We start from the raw sequence: 16080 nt of genomic DNA, 5'->3' as shown, positions 1-16080 counted from the left end.
TGCAGCTAAGCAGCACTTGAAGCTGAGAGATGAAATTTGCCCCCTGCACTCCAGCCTTTTTGATTTCCTCCTTTCAGATCCTTATCTTTTGTTATCTCTGGGAAAGCCCAACAAGTCATTCTGAGGACACAGCAGTCAGTCAGTTTTCAGTAGCTCTGGCCTTAATCTGGAAGCACTCAACTGACCTTTAACAGTGTGTAGAAAACTCATTAAATATCAACAACAACTAGAGTTGCATTGTTTAGTCAACTGATTGTTGATCTTAGATTAACCGATTGATTAAATTTGCTCTCCTTTTAATTGATGATAGGATTTCAATCAGGTTTTCCCCTCCCCCCTTTAATTTTTTTTTAATTATTTTTTACACAGAACATGTAGGTGCTATCTTAGAAGAGACTTGTTCTGCTTTCTGGAACAGAAGGTTATGGTAGCTATGTCTGATTGTTTATGACGGGTTTCCACACAGCGGCTGTAATGTCTGATACTATTAATTGTTTGATTACCAGTCTTTAGGTCCAACGCTGCTGCCTTGGGCCCCACACTCTGGGTGCCCAGCATGCTCCGCCCACACCATGATGTCATGAGACACACGCTGTGAAGTCATGACACTTGCTGTGGCATCATGACATTGTAGTGGGGTTGGGCACGAGCTCCAGTGGCGCAGAAGTGACTGGACCCCTCCTGCCCAAACTCCACACTCTCCACACTCTCTTCCACCCCTGCCTGAACTCCGCCATCTCTCCCCCTTCCCCCAAACTTTGCACTCTTTCCACAGAGTGTGGTGCCTGTGCACCTGCTCCCACATTTTGTGGGTGCCCAGCCCCTATATGGGAAATTTTGTGGGTGCTCGGGTACCCAGGGCTCCGAGGAGATGGCACCTATGATTAGATCACACATTTCTGGCGTGTGTTGCCCTGGAGATCCCATGTGATCAAAGTTATATTTCAGAAATTGCATGTGGAGCAGTCACATGACTGGTGGTTTTGGGTTTAGAATGTGTGGATTGGTCTTAAGGCAGAGGGCCTTCTTGGTAGTGGTGCTTACTCTGTGGAACGCCATCCCATCAGATGTCAAGGAGATAAATAACTATCTGACTTTTAGAAGACATCTGAAGGCAGCACTGTATACGAGTTTTTAATGTTTGATGTTTTCTGTGTTCCAGTTGGTTGGAAGCCACCCTGAGTGGCTGCGTAAACCCAGTAAGATGGGTGGCATATAAATAATAATTATCATCATCACCATTATGTTTTCAGGAGTCTTTTCACAGCACTGGTATGTTCCTCCATTCTTTTCCCATCTAGCAAGTGAGTGGCTCTGCCTGATTACTCAGGAACTCTGTTTCTCCTTAATAAGCAAGTCATTTATAAGTGAGCAAGTAATTACCAGGAAAATTATGAAATTTGTCTTATGAAGAATTTCAGAGCTTGAAACAATCCTTGCGTATACAAACACAATCATCATCTGAATTAGCCTCTGAATCACATTGCCTTCAAAGCCACAGTTTTGCATACTAGAATGATGATTTGAATGACAGATTGTTTCCTTTCTCCCCTGCAGGTATATATCATAAATGTAACGTGGTCAGACTCAAGTTGCCAGACAATCTACCGCAGATACAGCAAGTTCTTTGACCTACAGGTAATGGAATAATTTTACTCATGGCTATAGAGATGGTATGCATGATATTGATTTCCTACGTTGTCTAATGGTGCCACCCAATAAAACATGCCTTATATGTTTATTGCCTTCTGAGGGTGTGGCAGATTTTACATTATGAGAGAAATCACAGTCAAAAGTATTTAGAAGATGAAGTGGTTCTGGGCTTAAGAAGAGATAAGTTGTCCCGGTGTTCATTGAGGAAGATCTTGGTTTTTGTGCTGCTCCGTTGGTCTTCCCTGGTGGGCGGTACACGTAGCCCCCCCCAACACAATGCATCCCCAAAAAATCGTTTGTCAGGTGAGTGTTTGCACAATGAGCTGATGATTACCATTATTTCCTATGAAAACATATCTACTCCTTACTCCCCTGCCTCCTGCCTTGAGTTCCTCCTAAAATGGCTGCAGCCCACCAGCAAAAGAGAGTCAAAGGAAATACTGATTTGCCCAATCTCTTCCGCTCTCTGATTTGTCCAATTACTCTCCCCCTTCCAACTCTCCATGGTTTCTGCCTGAAAATAGGTGCTGTTGACCAGCAATGCACAACAAGTAAGGAAGTGGGCAAACTTTGGCTGTTCAGATATCGGAATCAGTTGTGCACCTAAGTGAGGTTTGGGCATAATTATTTGTGTTCAGATAAATGAATTTGCGGATAATGAGTGGGTGGATAGCAGGAGCTGCCTGTATTTAGTTTCTTCCTGTACTTTTGGACAAGGTGTCCAGAGTGTGCCTTCAGCCAATTTCTAGAAGTTGTTTCTCTTAGACTTTGCCTCCCTAGTTGTGATTCTGCTGACATTTTATCATTGTAATGTTCTGCCTCTTCTCATTAACTTCCCCACAGTTTCTCTTCCTTGAACAATGTGCACTGAAGTAATTTCTTAATCATCTCCAACACACTCAAGATCCTTGGCGTTCATCTGCTTCAAGCCATCAGCTTATGCACTTTATATCTCCTAAACCAGAACCTTTTCATCCCGAGGGTCATCAGTCCCTTCAAGGGTCATGTGGCAGTGGTGGGCAGGGCCAAAGGCAAAAGTGGGGGGAGCAATGAATGCAAATTTTTACCTCTGTACAGTAGGCTACTTTCTGCGCACATTCATACACACCTCTCTATCCTTCATTCAGATAAGCAAGAAGCACAATCAGATTTCAATGGTATATTCAGCCAGTCAAAATGCTTAGGTGCAAAGCAGGGTCAGTGAGGAGCGTAGCATAGGGAGAGTTCTGAGGGCCAAACAGATCTCTGCCTAGAGGGCCACATCCAGCCCTGAGAGTCCCCACCCCTGTCCTTACTGCGCTAGCCAGAAACTGAAAGGCAACTCTGGAGAACTGAGCAGCCGCAACATGAGTCCTCAATTCCTTGTATTCTAATTTTTCAAAGATGATTGGAGTAATGCTTCTGTTTGCTCAGTGTTGTTGTTGTTGTTGTTTCTATACAACCCATTCCTTAAATTGTAGTTACCGGTATATAAGGAAACAATTTCCTGCCATGAAGCAGAAATAGTCAGTGGTCCCATTTCATATAGCTGGGAGAACAACCAGCCTTGGAAGCCCCTCTCAATAGATACAGGCTTGCCTTCATATCTGCCACAGCATTCATGTGAAAGGGAACAATTGCCACTGGTGATATCTGTAGTGATATGTCCTAATCAGGTCACTGTGGCTATTTCTTTCTGTGGAAACAGGAAATAACTAAGATGTGACTCATGAGAAAGAAGTGATGTAGTACTGGTAGTATACAGTTGGTAAGATTACAGTTTGGAGGAAGCTTTGATCTCTGTCAAAAGCCTGTGGTAAATGGATGTGCCTGTTCATAATTCAGACTGCTGTAGTTTGCAAGTGTTTCTATAGTTAGATGAGCGCATCAAAGGCATATCAAGATAGACAGTGTTCATCATGCTGTGCTTGCAAGGAGTGAATTAATATGGCCTCAGATTTTGAAAACCGAGAAGGCTCTGTTCTTTCAGAGCCCATCTAGGGATATCCATTTGAAAGCAGCTGTCCAATGTTGGGAACCAAGGAACTCCCACGAACATCTCAGCAGGAACAGCTCCATCCAGCATCTTCTCCCATAAATGTGTGCTGCCTTTCCCCTGGCCAGTTTTATGACCCCAGAATTATATCTTGTATGCCTTCTGTGAATTATAGAAAGGCTGAGAGGGCAAGTCCATATCTGCATTTCTTCCTGTTGGCACTCATTGGCTGAAGTGGTCAGTTGAATATGGAGAAGAAAAACCAAGGCCACAGATTGGGAATCCTTCTCAGTCCAAGTGCTGCATTCTCATCTGGGTAACTTTCCAGGGGCCACATGTCAGTGGTAGCTGGGGACAGAGGCAAGAGGGAGCAATGGATGTTAATTTTTATCTGTATACGGTAGACTAGTTTCTACACATACTCGCACACCTCTTTCTATACTCCATCCAGGCAAGCAAGAAACTTTAGCAGAAGTCAAGGACATGTTCCAGTCAGGCAAAAACCCCCAAAGATGGTGCAAAGCAGAGCCAGGGATGGGAGAGGGGCTGTAACTGGGGAGGGGTGTGGCCTGAGGAGAGTCCTGAGATTGAGGTACAGAGGGCTGGTGGGCCACATTTGCCCCCTCAGGCCTGAAGTTCCTCACCCCTGACCCGAAGCCATTGGATTCCTCTGCATCTTGTTGGTAGTACTTCTAAACTGATAACAGCAACGTTTAGAAAATAATTTGCCTCTGCAGTTCAGTGCTTAGTTCCAAGCACTTTCTTTCCGTTTAAACAAAAACAAAAAACTTGTCTGTATTCTTGTAAGTCTCCCGGACTTTCCTGTTAGGTTTGAAAAGTTCCCATCAAGCTAAAGTTATCAATGGGGTTAGTGTGTTGGACAGGAAATGATGTCTCCAATCAGGGGAGAAGGAGTCTTGAAAGGTCCCATTGATAAGTGGGAGAGGAGGGGGACCCAACCACCAGTGGAAAGTGTCTGCCAAACAACACGCATCCTTCTCCCATTCCCATTTGGAAACAACAGCCCCTCAGCCCCCCTTCATATTCACCCTTTTATTTTTATACTTTTGTCCCTGGGCACTTTTGTCCTTTAGGTTAATGAAAAAGACACTGGCAACCAGAGACCTGCAACATTCCTGAAAGAGCTTAACGTCTACACGTTTGACAACTATTAGAGACGCATGCATTTAAATGTGTCTATTTAAAGCATTTTTATACCACCTTTCCACGGTAGTTCAAGGCGGCACACAACATTACTGAAAATATATGTGCAAAAAGTACAATAGATTTAATACCACTCCAAAAACGCAATGAACAGGCAAAATGTCTTCTTGGTGTGCAGGTAGTATCCAAAGGACATTGCATAGTCTGTAGTTTTCCTTACTACTTGGTAGGTATTGAGGGATAGGGTTAATGCCCAGGAGGCGTTTCGGCGGAAGGAGCACCATCTGGCTGCATCTTTCAAAATAAATTCTGTAGGGCCTTTTAAATTTAAGTCCCTGTAAAGCAATATTCCCAGAGGTACAAACATTAGCGTATATACTTACCTTTCCAATGTCTGCAGAACGATGGTCTTACAAAGATAGGATTCTTTCTGCTCCGGGCTTCCCTTATGTGGAGGAAAAAGGCAGGATCTCTGGCTTTCTGTCTATGCCTAGACTGTCTGCTTTCTTCTGCTTGCTTCTCTCCATCTGCTCCCTTAAAACTCTTTATGACAGATGTGGTAGAATGAGCTTTCTCTGTTCATCCTGTATTTTGTTGAACCCATTTACCTGAAAAGCCTGCAGATGCCCCAAACAGGTACCCCTTCGAAAAACTGGTTCACCAGACATATTTCATGGAGGTCTGGCTGCTGGGATCCCTAATGCGATGCTCGTGGGCATCTCTTCATGCCGGCCGAGACTCCCTGCCCCACCCAGTGTCTTTCTTTATAAAAAATAAGGAAAAAAAATATTTGGGGGGTGTGTGTGGAAGCATTGCCTGTTCTTTTGTGGGGAAGTGTGGCCTCCTTTTTTTGTTTGTGTTTTATTTCCTTGGGGTGTGTAGGTGTTTTGCCTGCTGCTTTGGGGGACGTTCGGAGCATTACCCCTTTTTCACTTGTTGAATTGGTATTTAGGTAGTGCCCAAAGCAGTTTCTTAGATTTCCAGATATGCCTCCAGGCTAAAGAAAGTTGAGGAGCCCTGCTTTAATTGGTGGTTTATGTTTAGCTCTTTCTGTTCTTATGGCTGATTTTTAGATTAATGTTTATCAACCCACTATGTCTCTTATATGAAATCTACTAAATAAATAGAATAACAGGTTTAACCCAAATGAGAAGACTGGGTCCAAATGTGTCTTTCTGCTGCACAGTCTTTGACAGGTAGAAGAACTACTGTCATTGGTGAAGGGGCAACCTTGGCTCCAACCCCTTAATGTAAGTGCACTTACGGCAATGTTATTTCTTCGTCACAGCTCCATTGGCTTGCTGGATTTGCATTTTATGAACTGTATCTAATGACTCACTGGAGTGGGTTTTAATGAACCCATTGCATACATACTCACAGCAAAATGCAGAATGAAATATTTAGGGAAGGGACCAGTGTGAAGATGGGTTATCCAGTTTTCAGGAGTTTGGAAGTCATCCCTTGCACTTGTTAGTGGCCTTTTCATACCAGTGGTTCTTCTTGCATGGTGATTTAGCATGTAATAGGTTAATATGCACACTGGGCCTCTGCTGAATTTGACTCTCGCATGCAGTGTCTTTCTACTCCAGGCAGTGCAGGGTGTGGCCTTCTACATAAGTTTTAGATGGTCATTATACTCTGGATATTCAATCACTGCAAGGCACTGAGACACGTGTGTTTGTTTTACTGTCAGTAGATTGCATCATGATTTCCCATGCTAGATTTGGCTGTGTCCCATTTCTGTGGGAGCTGCATCCGTTATGTTGGGTAGATTTCAAATGGCCTGGAGAGAGGGGTGGTTGGGAAAGCTAGCAGAAGAGATCAAATAGCAGTGTGAGAGGAAAATCCTGGAAAGACAGTGTGTGTATTTGGATGCTTTGCTAGATCTTTTCCACCAGTGCTTTGGACTTTGATTCTCATTGCTTCCTCTTGGGTGTACCACTGTAGGTCAGGGGAATGGCACTGGAGTAGTTCCTGTAATCAACATTGGGCTGAAAGGGAGGCAGCAGGAAGGGAGCCCCCCTCTTCACTGGAGAAATGAATGGAGCAGCACTCCATTGGGGAAACCCCACTTTGCACGGACAGCCTGTGGCTTGGCTGAGAGGCGGCACATGCCCGTCAATGATTACTGTGTGTGTGTGTGTGTGTGTGTGTGTGTGTGTGTGCTGTGTAGCATAGTGTTTAGAGAGTTGGGCTAGGGCTGGGGAAACCCTGGCTCAAGTCCCCATTCAGCCCTGAATCTCACCAGGTAAGCCCAGTCACTCTCTCTCAGCCTCATCTACCCCAAAGGGACATCATGAGTCTAAGGATGTTGGGGGGAGAAAGAACTCTGTATGCTACCTTGAGCTTTTTGGAGAGAGAACAGGATGCATATGTCTCAAATAAACTAGATGTGACAATAAATGTTTGTCAAACAGCAACTGCCAGGAAGGGAAGGGGTCAGGATTGGGACTATGCCATGTGGGGAATGGGGTTAAGCCTTTGCCCTTTTCTACAGTTCCAATTTGGGCAGGGATTTGAAGCTGCATTTAGCCTTGGGAGGGAGGTTTTAGTCTGAGTACTGAAAAAAAAAACATGGTTTAATGAAGTATTCTACTACAATGCTGTCTGTAGTAGGTAGCATATTTGGCACCTTGAGTTCCTAATAGGAGAGTTGTTCCAGCCCCATGGTCATTTTGTCTGCCCCTTTCGGAACACTTTAAAACTCTACAGTATCCTTTTTCAGATGTTGCGACCAGAACATCCTCACAATCCTCCAAGTGTGACTTTACCATATATTTTGATATTGGTAGTTTGGTTTTCAATCCCTTTCTTAATTATCTCTAACATGTAATTCACCCCTCTCAGAAGTGCCACGCAATATGTCAACATTTTTATTGAGCTCTCCACCATGACTGCAGGATCTCTTTCCTGGTTGGTCACTGCCATTTTAAACCCCATAAGCTTATGTTATGAAGCTAGGATTATTATTATTTTTGCACCACTTCAACTTACATGTGCTGTTTTACTGCCTGTTCACTCAGCTTTGATACAGCAAATTGAAGAATCGTTTTAGGGTCATTTTAGTCAAAGGTTTCCATCAGCCAGTAGGCAGCTGCTCTGTGTATGGAATGAAGTTGCCTCCTCTGCCAGCCTGACTTTCTACAAGAATGTTACGTAGGCAGAAAATTGAAATGTAACCATTCAGCACATTATCCTATGTTGACATTTTGACCACAAAGAGTCATCTGAAGTATCAGAATATTGCAAAGGCAAATAAATGAACAGCTTTCTGTTGCACATTCTGTCCGTGTATCAGTTTGCGGAGAGCAGCCTTTTTGATTCCGCCTGCTGTTCCAGGTGGGTTTTCTTTAAAGTGGCAAAGAGAGTCGTTCACTTACAGCCTCTTAGAATGTTTGGAAAATAAAGAATTTTACAGGGTGTCGGGAGGGGTTAAAGTGCTGCAGGGATTTTTGGAGGGTGAATATGAAACTTTGCATGTTGCTCCTAAGATTGTCTTGATTATTTATAGAGCTCCAATGAACAGCTGAGTGCTGAATGACATATTAAACAAAAAAATGTTACCATAAAACCTATAATTGCTTGCTATAATGCTGTACTTCCTTCCAAGTCAGCTTGAAGCATTGCTGTCATGGCACCAGACGCTTGCTGATCGTTGTTATGCAATGCCCTTGTTATAAACATCCACATTCTGGTTACAGAAAACCTTAACATTGCAATTAAAAGTTTACATAGCACTTTCAAAAGTGTTTTACCGTGTTAAACTTCATTGACGTGGCAACCTTGCAAGACAGAGCAGTATTCTCATTTTATATAAGGGGGACTGCCACTGAAAGATCCTGCAAAGCTGTGGATGTGGTGAGATTTGAGCCCAGGTGTCCTGTCCCCCCCCCCCATTTTCTTCTGCCCTTTGACCACATTTGCTGCCCGGGACTCAAAGTCAGGGGTTGGGAACCTGTGGCCTTCCGTATGTTATTATTATTTATTAAATTTGCATACGGCTCCTCATTCAAGGATCCCAGGGCGGTTCACAACAGAAAAATACAAAATGAGAATACAAAATACACCATAAAACAAAACAGCATGACAAACCTTGTTGTCACATAGATTTTGTTCTCAGGCTTTGCTTTCTTCCATCTTTTTCTCCAGAAGAGTTGGTGTCAATTTTAATATTAGTGTGCTAACCTTTTGACCCCATGTTGGCGACATCATAAGCTTTTTCTCAGAATTTCTTCAACGGCCATGAGTAATAACCTTTTAACTTTCTTTCTTTAAACCAGCAGTCCTAACATACTATTTATTTCTGCACTCCACTGCTATATACAGTTTCAAACTGTGTTCCAGAACACCCTGGGGCTTTTTGGAGATTTAGTGCAGGTCTCCCAAGATTTGTCATGGAGAACAATCAACCCTAAAAGATAGCTTACCCGTCACTTGCTACTCAGCTTCCACTGCAGGAGAATACTAGGGATGTTCTTGAAAAGGGAGCATATACGGTACCTACATTTGCAATCAATTCTGAGGACTGATTTAGACTGGCAAGGTTCTGAAATGGTACTACAGTGGTACCTCAGGTTACAAACACTTTGGGTTACAGACTACGCTAACCTGGAAGTAGTACCTTGGGTTAAGAACTTTACCTCAGGATGAGAAAAGAAATTGCACCGCGGCAGCAGCGGGAGGCCTCACTAGCTAAAGTGGTACCTTGGGTTAAGAACGGTTTCAGGTTAAGAACGGACCTCCGAAATGAATTAAGTTCGTAACCAAAGGTACCACTGTATATGGTTGGCAGTATTTTTTTTCCAGGAGGGAAAGGATTCACACTTCTGACACCCCCACCACACTCTCATTTGGGTCCTTCCACCATCCCTGAGTGGAAGGCAGACAATAAATAAACTGTCCAGCTGGTGGTGTGGTATGAGATCCATTGCGGGGATGCGGGGGAATCTGGTTCAGTCAGGAAAGAACTGCAGGCTTGTGGAACATCGCCTGCAGCTTGGACTGGCCCTGATATTAGGCAGAATGAGGTGGCTGCCTCAGGCAGCTTTGGGGCATCATTAAAGAGCAGCAAATGGTTTATTTATTTGTTATTTTTGCATTTCCTGCCTCAGTTGCAAAAATAACTTCACCGGCCTTGGGGACTGTGTCTATTGCCTTGGGGATTGGGGATGCTGTTTGCCACACTGCCTCTGATGGCAAAGTGCCTGGGGCCAGCCCTGCACACAACTCTTCATTTCACTCTTCTTGTGGGCCTGTGGCCTGATACTCCAAGAACCCGAGAAGACCCTGGGACCAGAAGTTGAACTACAGCGTGCCTGGAGGTGCACACAGACGCAGCTAATAGAAGAAAGCTGAGGCCCTACCCTTCTGCAATTCTCTTATCCTCCACAGGGAAATATTGCTACATGCAGGGCAATAAGGGTTGCTTAAGCATATACATAGAACAGGGAGACCAGATATCAAAGAAGACTGGGGATTTTTTTGGACTTTTTAATATGTGTGCAGAAGGAATTTTGCATTACAAACTACACCTTTTGAAACTGCTTAGAGGACTTTAGTATGAGTAAGCAGTGTATAAATTTTGTTGGATAAATAAATAAGTATTTTCTTTTGCATAGCTATTAAAGGCATAGGAGCCCCATCCTGATCTGCATCTGACCATTCTAACACAGAAGCAGGAGTAGGAGCAAGCTTTGCTTTCACCCACTTTCTACATTCAATCCTTAACTAATACATATACCTGGTTCCAGAGTGAAAGGTGATTGCCACTCCCCGCACCATGCTCTGGATGGACTGTTTGCTTTATTTTATGTTGGTTGTGCAAGTTTTTCTGCTTTAAAAATGGATGCTTTATTTTTTAAGTTTAAAATTGGCTACAATAAGGGGGAGTTGACTTTGTGAGCGGCACAAAGGCCGACCAATCGCTGTGCACAGCCCTAGGTAAAGGTAAAGGTAGGGACGCGGGTGGCGCTGTGGGTTAAAGCCTCAGCGCCTAGGACTTGCCGATTGAAAGGTCGGCGGTTTGAATCCCCGCGGCGGGGTGCACTCCCGTCGCTTGGTCCCAGCGCCTGCCAACCTAGCAGTTCGAAAGCACCCCCAGGTGCAAGTAGATAAATAGGGACCGCTTACTAGCGGGAAGGTAAACGGCGTTCCGTGTGCTGCGCTGGCTCGCCAGATGCAGCTTGTCACACTGGCCACATGACCCGGAAGTGTCTGCGGACAGCCCTGGCTCCCAGCCTTTAGAGTGAGATGAGCGCACAACCCTAGAGTCTGTCAAGACTCGCTCCGATAAGGGGGAGTTGACTTTGTGAGTGGCACAAAGGCCGACCAATCGCTGTGCACAGCCCTACTTTGAAATAAATCCTCCTCACTGACACTAAGGCCAGCCAATCAGTTTCTGTGCATGTGGTCATGAGCCGATCCAGGCAAGATCATATATGTGGTGCAACTATGGTGAATGTGCTTCTGCAGTGGCTTTAGCACTGAACTTTCCCAAGTGTGTCATAGTAAACTCCCTTTACTGCTAGGTCTATAGAAGGGGGGGGGGACTAAGCATTTAATGGCAGAGGGGAAGAATGAGCCAATTAATGCCAGAAGCAAAAAGGGGCTTATCTTAACTGGTTTAATTGTTTGTTTTAAATACTGGTTTTCCTTGAGATATTCTAGCAGTACCTTAGATTACCACCCCACCCTGGGAACACATCATTATCTCTGATGCATAAAGCCCAACTGTTTATCATTCCTGTTTCCACCATTGTTTTAAACATTCTCCTTTGGAAAACAGTCTATCTTGTTTCCAGTTTTTGTTTTTTGAGCAAACTCTACCAAACAAACAAAAGCAAGGTCTGTAGGAGGAAATTGTCTACCATACTGCAACAGAATAGCAAATATATTTGCCCGGAGTCTCACTGGTAGCTGTGGTACTTGGTTTTTGTCAAAGGCTTTAGTGCAATACATAAGTCAGGCATTGTCCCAACACTTGACATGCCACCAAAGCTCCCTTTTTGAAGAGTGGGGTGGGTGCAATTCTGTGCTTGTTTGGTGTCCTGAGCAACAGGACTGGGAAAGCAAGTGGGCACTCTTCTAGGTGAGCTGAGCTTGTTGAGTCTGTTTGTGCCAGTGCATCAAAGGAAGCAGTGTCAAAGGAGCGGACTCACTGTCTGATCCAGTCTCAGGTTCCTCCCTGGGCAGGGGTGGCTCTTCTGTGGCAGGAGTTGTGCTGAAGTCTGCTGTGACATGACATTTGGGGTATTGGGTAGCATTGTGATAGGTTGTTATTTTAGCATTCTGCTGAGCCCCTCCCCTGAATTTTGGTTGGCACTTCCCAAACTCCTGAGCTCCTCCCACTTCAACCCACCAAGACGCTTCCACAGGACTCCTGGCATAATGGAGAAAACCCTTTATTTTCCCCACTGGCCACTAATGAAATTCTCTCTTTCTTTTTTTTATAAATATTTATTCAAGATTTTCTTAATACAATAAAGAAAAAACAAACAAAATAACATAGACTTTAACAATAATCATACTTTCTTCACTTCTTTGGACTTCCTCACATCTCTCGTTCCTGCGTTCCAAATTTTCAAACTTTACTCAGCAATTTATCACCTTATTTCAATTCTTATCTTATAATTTTCCGATATTGTATCCCTAATTTTGGATAATGAAATTCTCTCTGGACTAGCAAGTTGCAAGCACTGCAGTTCTCTCCATTTATCTGTTACTCAAAACAGATGCCAGTAGTGGCTGAGCATGTGAGGAGGAATCCCTGGGCTTTGTACATAGCATACATTCAAAACACATGAGTTCCCCTAAAGAATCCTGGGAGTTGTAGTTTATCCCTCATAGAGCTTAGTTCTCAGTACACTTAACAAACTACATTGGGGGGGGGGGAGTGTCATGGTATGTATGCACCCTGGTTCCAACCTCCTTTCAGTCTTAGATTGCTTTCAGCAAGCTACTAGGTCTCAGACCAAGCCCTGGTCCATTATTTGCAAGTATAGTGGTACCTCAGGTTAAGTACTTAATTTGTTCCGGAGGTCCGTACTTAACCTGAAACTGTTTTTAACCTGAAGCACCACTTTAGCCAATGGGGCCTCCTGCTGCTGCCGCACCACCGGAGCACGATTTCTGTTCTCATCCTGAAGCCAAGTTCTTAACCTGAGGTACTATTTCTGGGTTAGTGGAGTCTGCAACCTGAAGCGTATGTAACTTGAAGCGTATGTAACCCAATATACCATTGTATTTGTATTCATGGATGACCTGAAGCCCCAGTTGGATCTAGTGGAACTTCTCTCCCAGGTCAAATAGCAGCTGGGAGAGAATCTTAAGCACGATTGTGTTGGGAGACATTGTTATCCACCACTACCCCAAGCTTGATAGTTTGAAGCCTCATCAGGATAGCACAGAGAGAGGTGTTCCTCCAAATGTCTGGGTCCTAGCCAACATGGAGTTTGTAAATCAAATTCCAGTTGTATTATGGAGCAGTTAGAGGCTTTGGGCCCCAAGGATTCCTGAAGTGTGGGGCCAATCATATTAGTCTGTTTTCTTCTGCTGTCAGACTCCTCTCTTGAATGGGTAATCCTGGGCATGTTTGCCTGGGATCAAGTCCCAGTGAGTCTTGTTCCTGGGTATAAAATTACAACCTAAACACAGTTACCCCCATAACAGGAGGAAGGAAAGAACAATCATATTGGTATTGCAGAACAACTGGAAACATTATCAAATCCTAGAAGGTATCGTACCCCTTTTAAATCTTACCTTCTAGCAATTGTCAAGGGTTTTGAATTGTGTTTCAGTCATCTGTTGCAAAAAGAGCTACCCTTGTGGCTTGTTATGCTTGAGAAGATGATTAGCAGGTTTCAAGGAATTCTATACTCTCCTTCACCTCCCAAAACTCTAGCTACTTGACAAGCACATTAATAAAGCACTCTTAGGCTATCCGTTTAGCTTCAAGGTAGTGAAGGTGGCAATTGCCCTTCAGAGAGTACCAAGGATGTAAAGATCAAGCAGAAAAAGAGGTGTAGCAGTGAGATGAAACTGGAATTGACACCCACCTTGCTGCTACATACCAGAACTGGGAAGAGAGGCAGTGGCAAGCGCCGTGCAAACACAGTGGGAGAAGTGCCAGGTTGTGAGTTTGCATTGTGCTGTTGTTGCTGCTTTGTCCCTTCCCTTCTCCATGCAGTGACAACAACATGGGCACCTGAAGATCAAGTGAGCACTGCTGCCCCAGCCTACTATCTGCTATAGCCAACTAGGCATACCTCCCCATGTCTAGTGAAAGAGTGCAACATGCTTACTTTTGCAAAACTTAAGAGTGCCTCCAGACTGTCACTGTTTTAAGGGAAGGATTCAAGCACACACTAGAATTTTAGGTTTGCACAATGAAAGTGGGACAAAAGGCTCTGCTGCCCTAGCGCAACAAATCATCTTTTCAAAACCTGATTTTTTGCAGTTTAGAAAGTGACAGGAAAATGCATTGAAAAGTGTAGGCTGTAACCTAACTGCTGCATTAGCTTGTGCAAGCGTATCAGGATGAGTAAATGTGTGGTCTGGAGGGGGCCTTCATTCACCCTCCCTGCTTGTCTTGTTACCATTGGGAGAGCAGTGGGTAGCTTTCCCAAACAGCTATACATTATGCTGCTTCATTGTAAGGCTGACCCTAAATAAAATGTTACCACTCCTCACTGACACCTGCAGATTTCTGGAGACAGATGAGCACTGGATATGTCTATTCCAATGAAACTTTAAAAGCTGAAATTCTCACGAGTTTTTATAATGGTTTACTAGTCCTGGAAAAATTAAATTTGCAGGCCAGGTGCTGCTTTCTATACACTGAAAAGAGAGGCCAAGATTGGAGATATACAATCATGCTGAAGCTCAGGGGTGCAAATTATGCTTGATTGCTTGATTGCACTCTTAGGGTCTCTGGATTTACACTTTAGAATGTTGGTCTGGAAAACCCATCTTCTAGAGTGGTAGACTGTGTAGGGAAGCCAAGATCTGGTCCCGTAGGAAATACAGGGGAGCTCTAGGAGGAGCTGAAATACAAACCCGTAAATTGGTTCAGATTTCAAGCAAGAAAGCAGCACATAAAGAACAAATCTGTCTGGGACGTGCAGTTTCTGCATTAGGGAGGGTGTAGCAAGTTCCATTATTAGATACTGCTATCTAAGGTTTTGAGATAAGGCAGCTTAATTTGGGTGACTTGGCAGATAGAAGTTCGGGTAATCTTGTAGATAAGAGAATCAGGAGACATTCAAGCAGGATGTTGAAGTGATGCCCCCAATGCACAAGAGACCCTACACCTACAGAGAGCCCTGGTTGTGCCCTGGAAGTTCACAGCTGTTCTCACTGTGACTCAGTTCACATTAAATGTTTCCTGTTAAATGGCCAGCTGAAGATGGTTTCTTCAAAACTTAAAGCCACACTGTGTGCACCATATAGAATCTCTTCCCAGCTCAGAAAACCCTCTTTCTGATTTGAAACAAAAAAAATCCTTCCAGTAGCACCTTAAAGACCAATTAAGTTAGTTCTTGGTATGAGCTTTCGTGTGCATGCACACTTCTTCAGATACCATGGTATGAGCTTTCGTGTGCATGCACACTTCTTCTGATTTGAAAGTTATCTCCCGCATATGGGTGATGATGAAAGAGAGTTAAGCAATGAGTACAACATTTAAAATCCAATGTAAACATGAGTTCATCCTCTCCACACCGGTCCTGCACATTGTTCTGGTGATGGAGATGCTGCTGGCCAGGCCACAACTCTATACCCCTCTACTCAGCAATATGTTCCATTGAGTTTAGTGGGGCTTCCAGGTAAATGGGTATAGGATCGATACTGAAAGAGTCTCAAAGCGATTAAATATATGTGGAATGAGTAAATAAAACAAGCATACTAAAATACAAGAAACATAATAAAACAACAAAAATATATTAAGCAATGCACAACATCAGTACAGCAACAATTATATGAGCACACACACACACTGGATTGAATAGTAAAAACAACAATATAATTAAAGCTATCCATATTCCTGGCAGAAGAAACATGTTCTACCTCACAGTGAAATGAAAGTAAAGTTGTCTGCAGGCATACCTCCCTAGAGAGAGCATTCCAAAGACAAAAGGGGCCAATGCAGAGAAGGAACACTCTGCCCTGTGGGGGAGCACTCTTGAAGAGTACTGCTTTTTGGCAGCCTCTGTACAGGAGATGCAACGTTCAAATCAGCACACCCCCACCTCACATTTGAAAGATGGAAATCGCATGGGCGCAGCAGGATTTAT

The 16080-nt window shown here is 43.9% G+C and overlaps 1 protein-coding gene across 3 annotated transcripts in view; it reads left to right on the top strand.

Moving 5' to 3' along the window:
• Positions 1–16080, top strand: part of SH3PXD2A (SH3 and PX domains 2A) — a 250113-nt gene that overhangs the window by 41704 nt on the left and 192329 nt on the right. Inside the window, exon 5 of one of the 3 annotated variants that reach the window (XM_081911989.1) lies at positions 1558–1638. The exons of the other annotated variants lie outside the window; for them this stretch is intronic. Coding sequence (XP_081768115.1) covers positions 1558–1638 — 81 coding nt within the window. The remainder of the gene's footprint in view (positions 1–1557; positions 1639–16080) is intronic. 3 annotated transcript variants of the gene reach the window in all.

Source organism: Podarcis melisellensis (genome assembly GCF_964234715.1).
Source record: "Podarcis melisellensis genome assembly, chromosome: 5".
Lineage (NCBI taxonomy): Eukaryota > Metazoa > Chordata > Lepidosauria > Squamata > Lacertidae > Podarcis > Podarcis melisellensis.
Note: the sequence above shows the minus strand (reverse complement) of the source record. Positions and strands in the feature narration are given on the sequence as shown.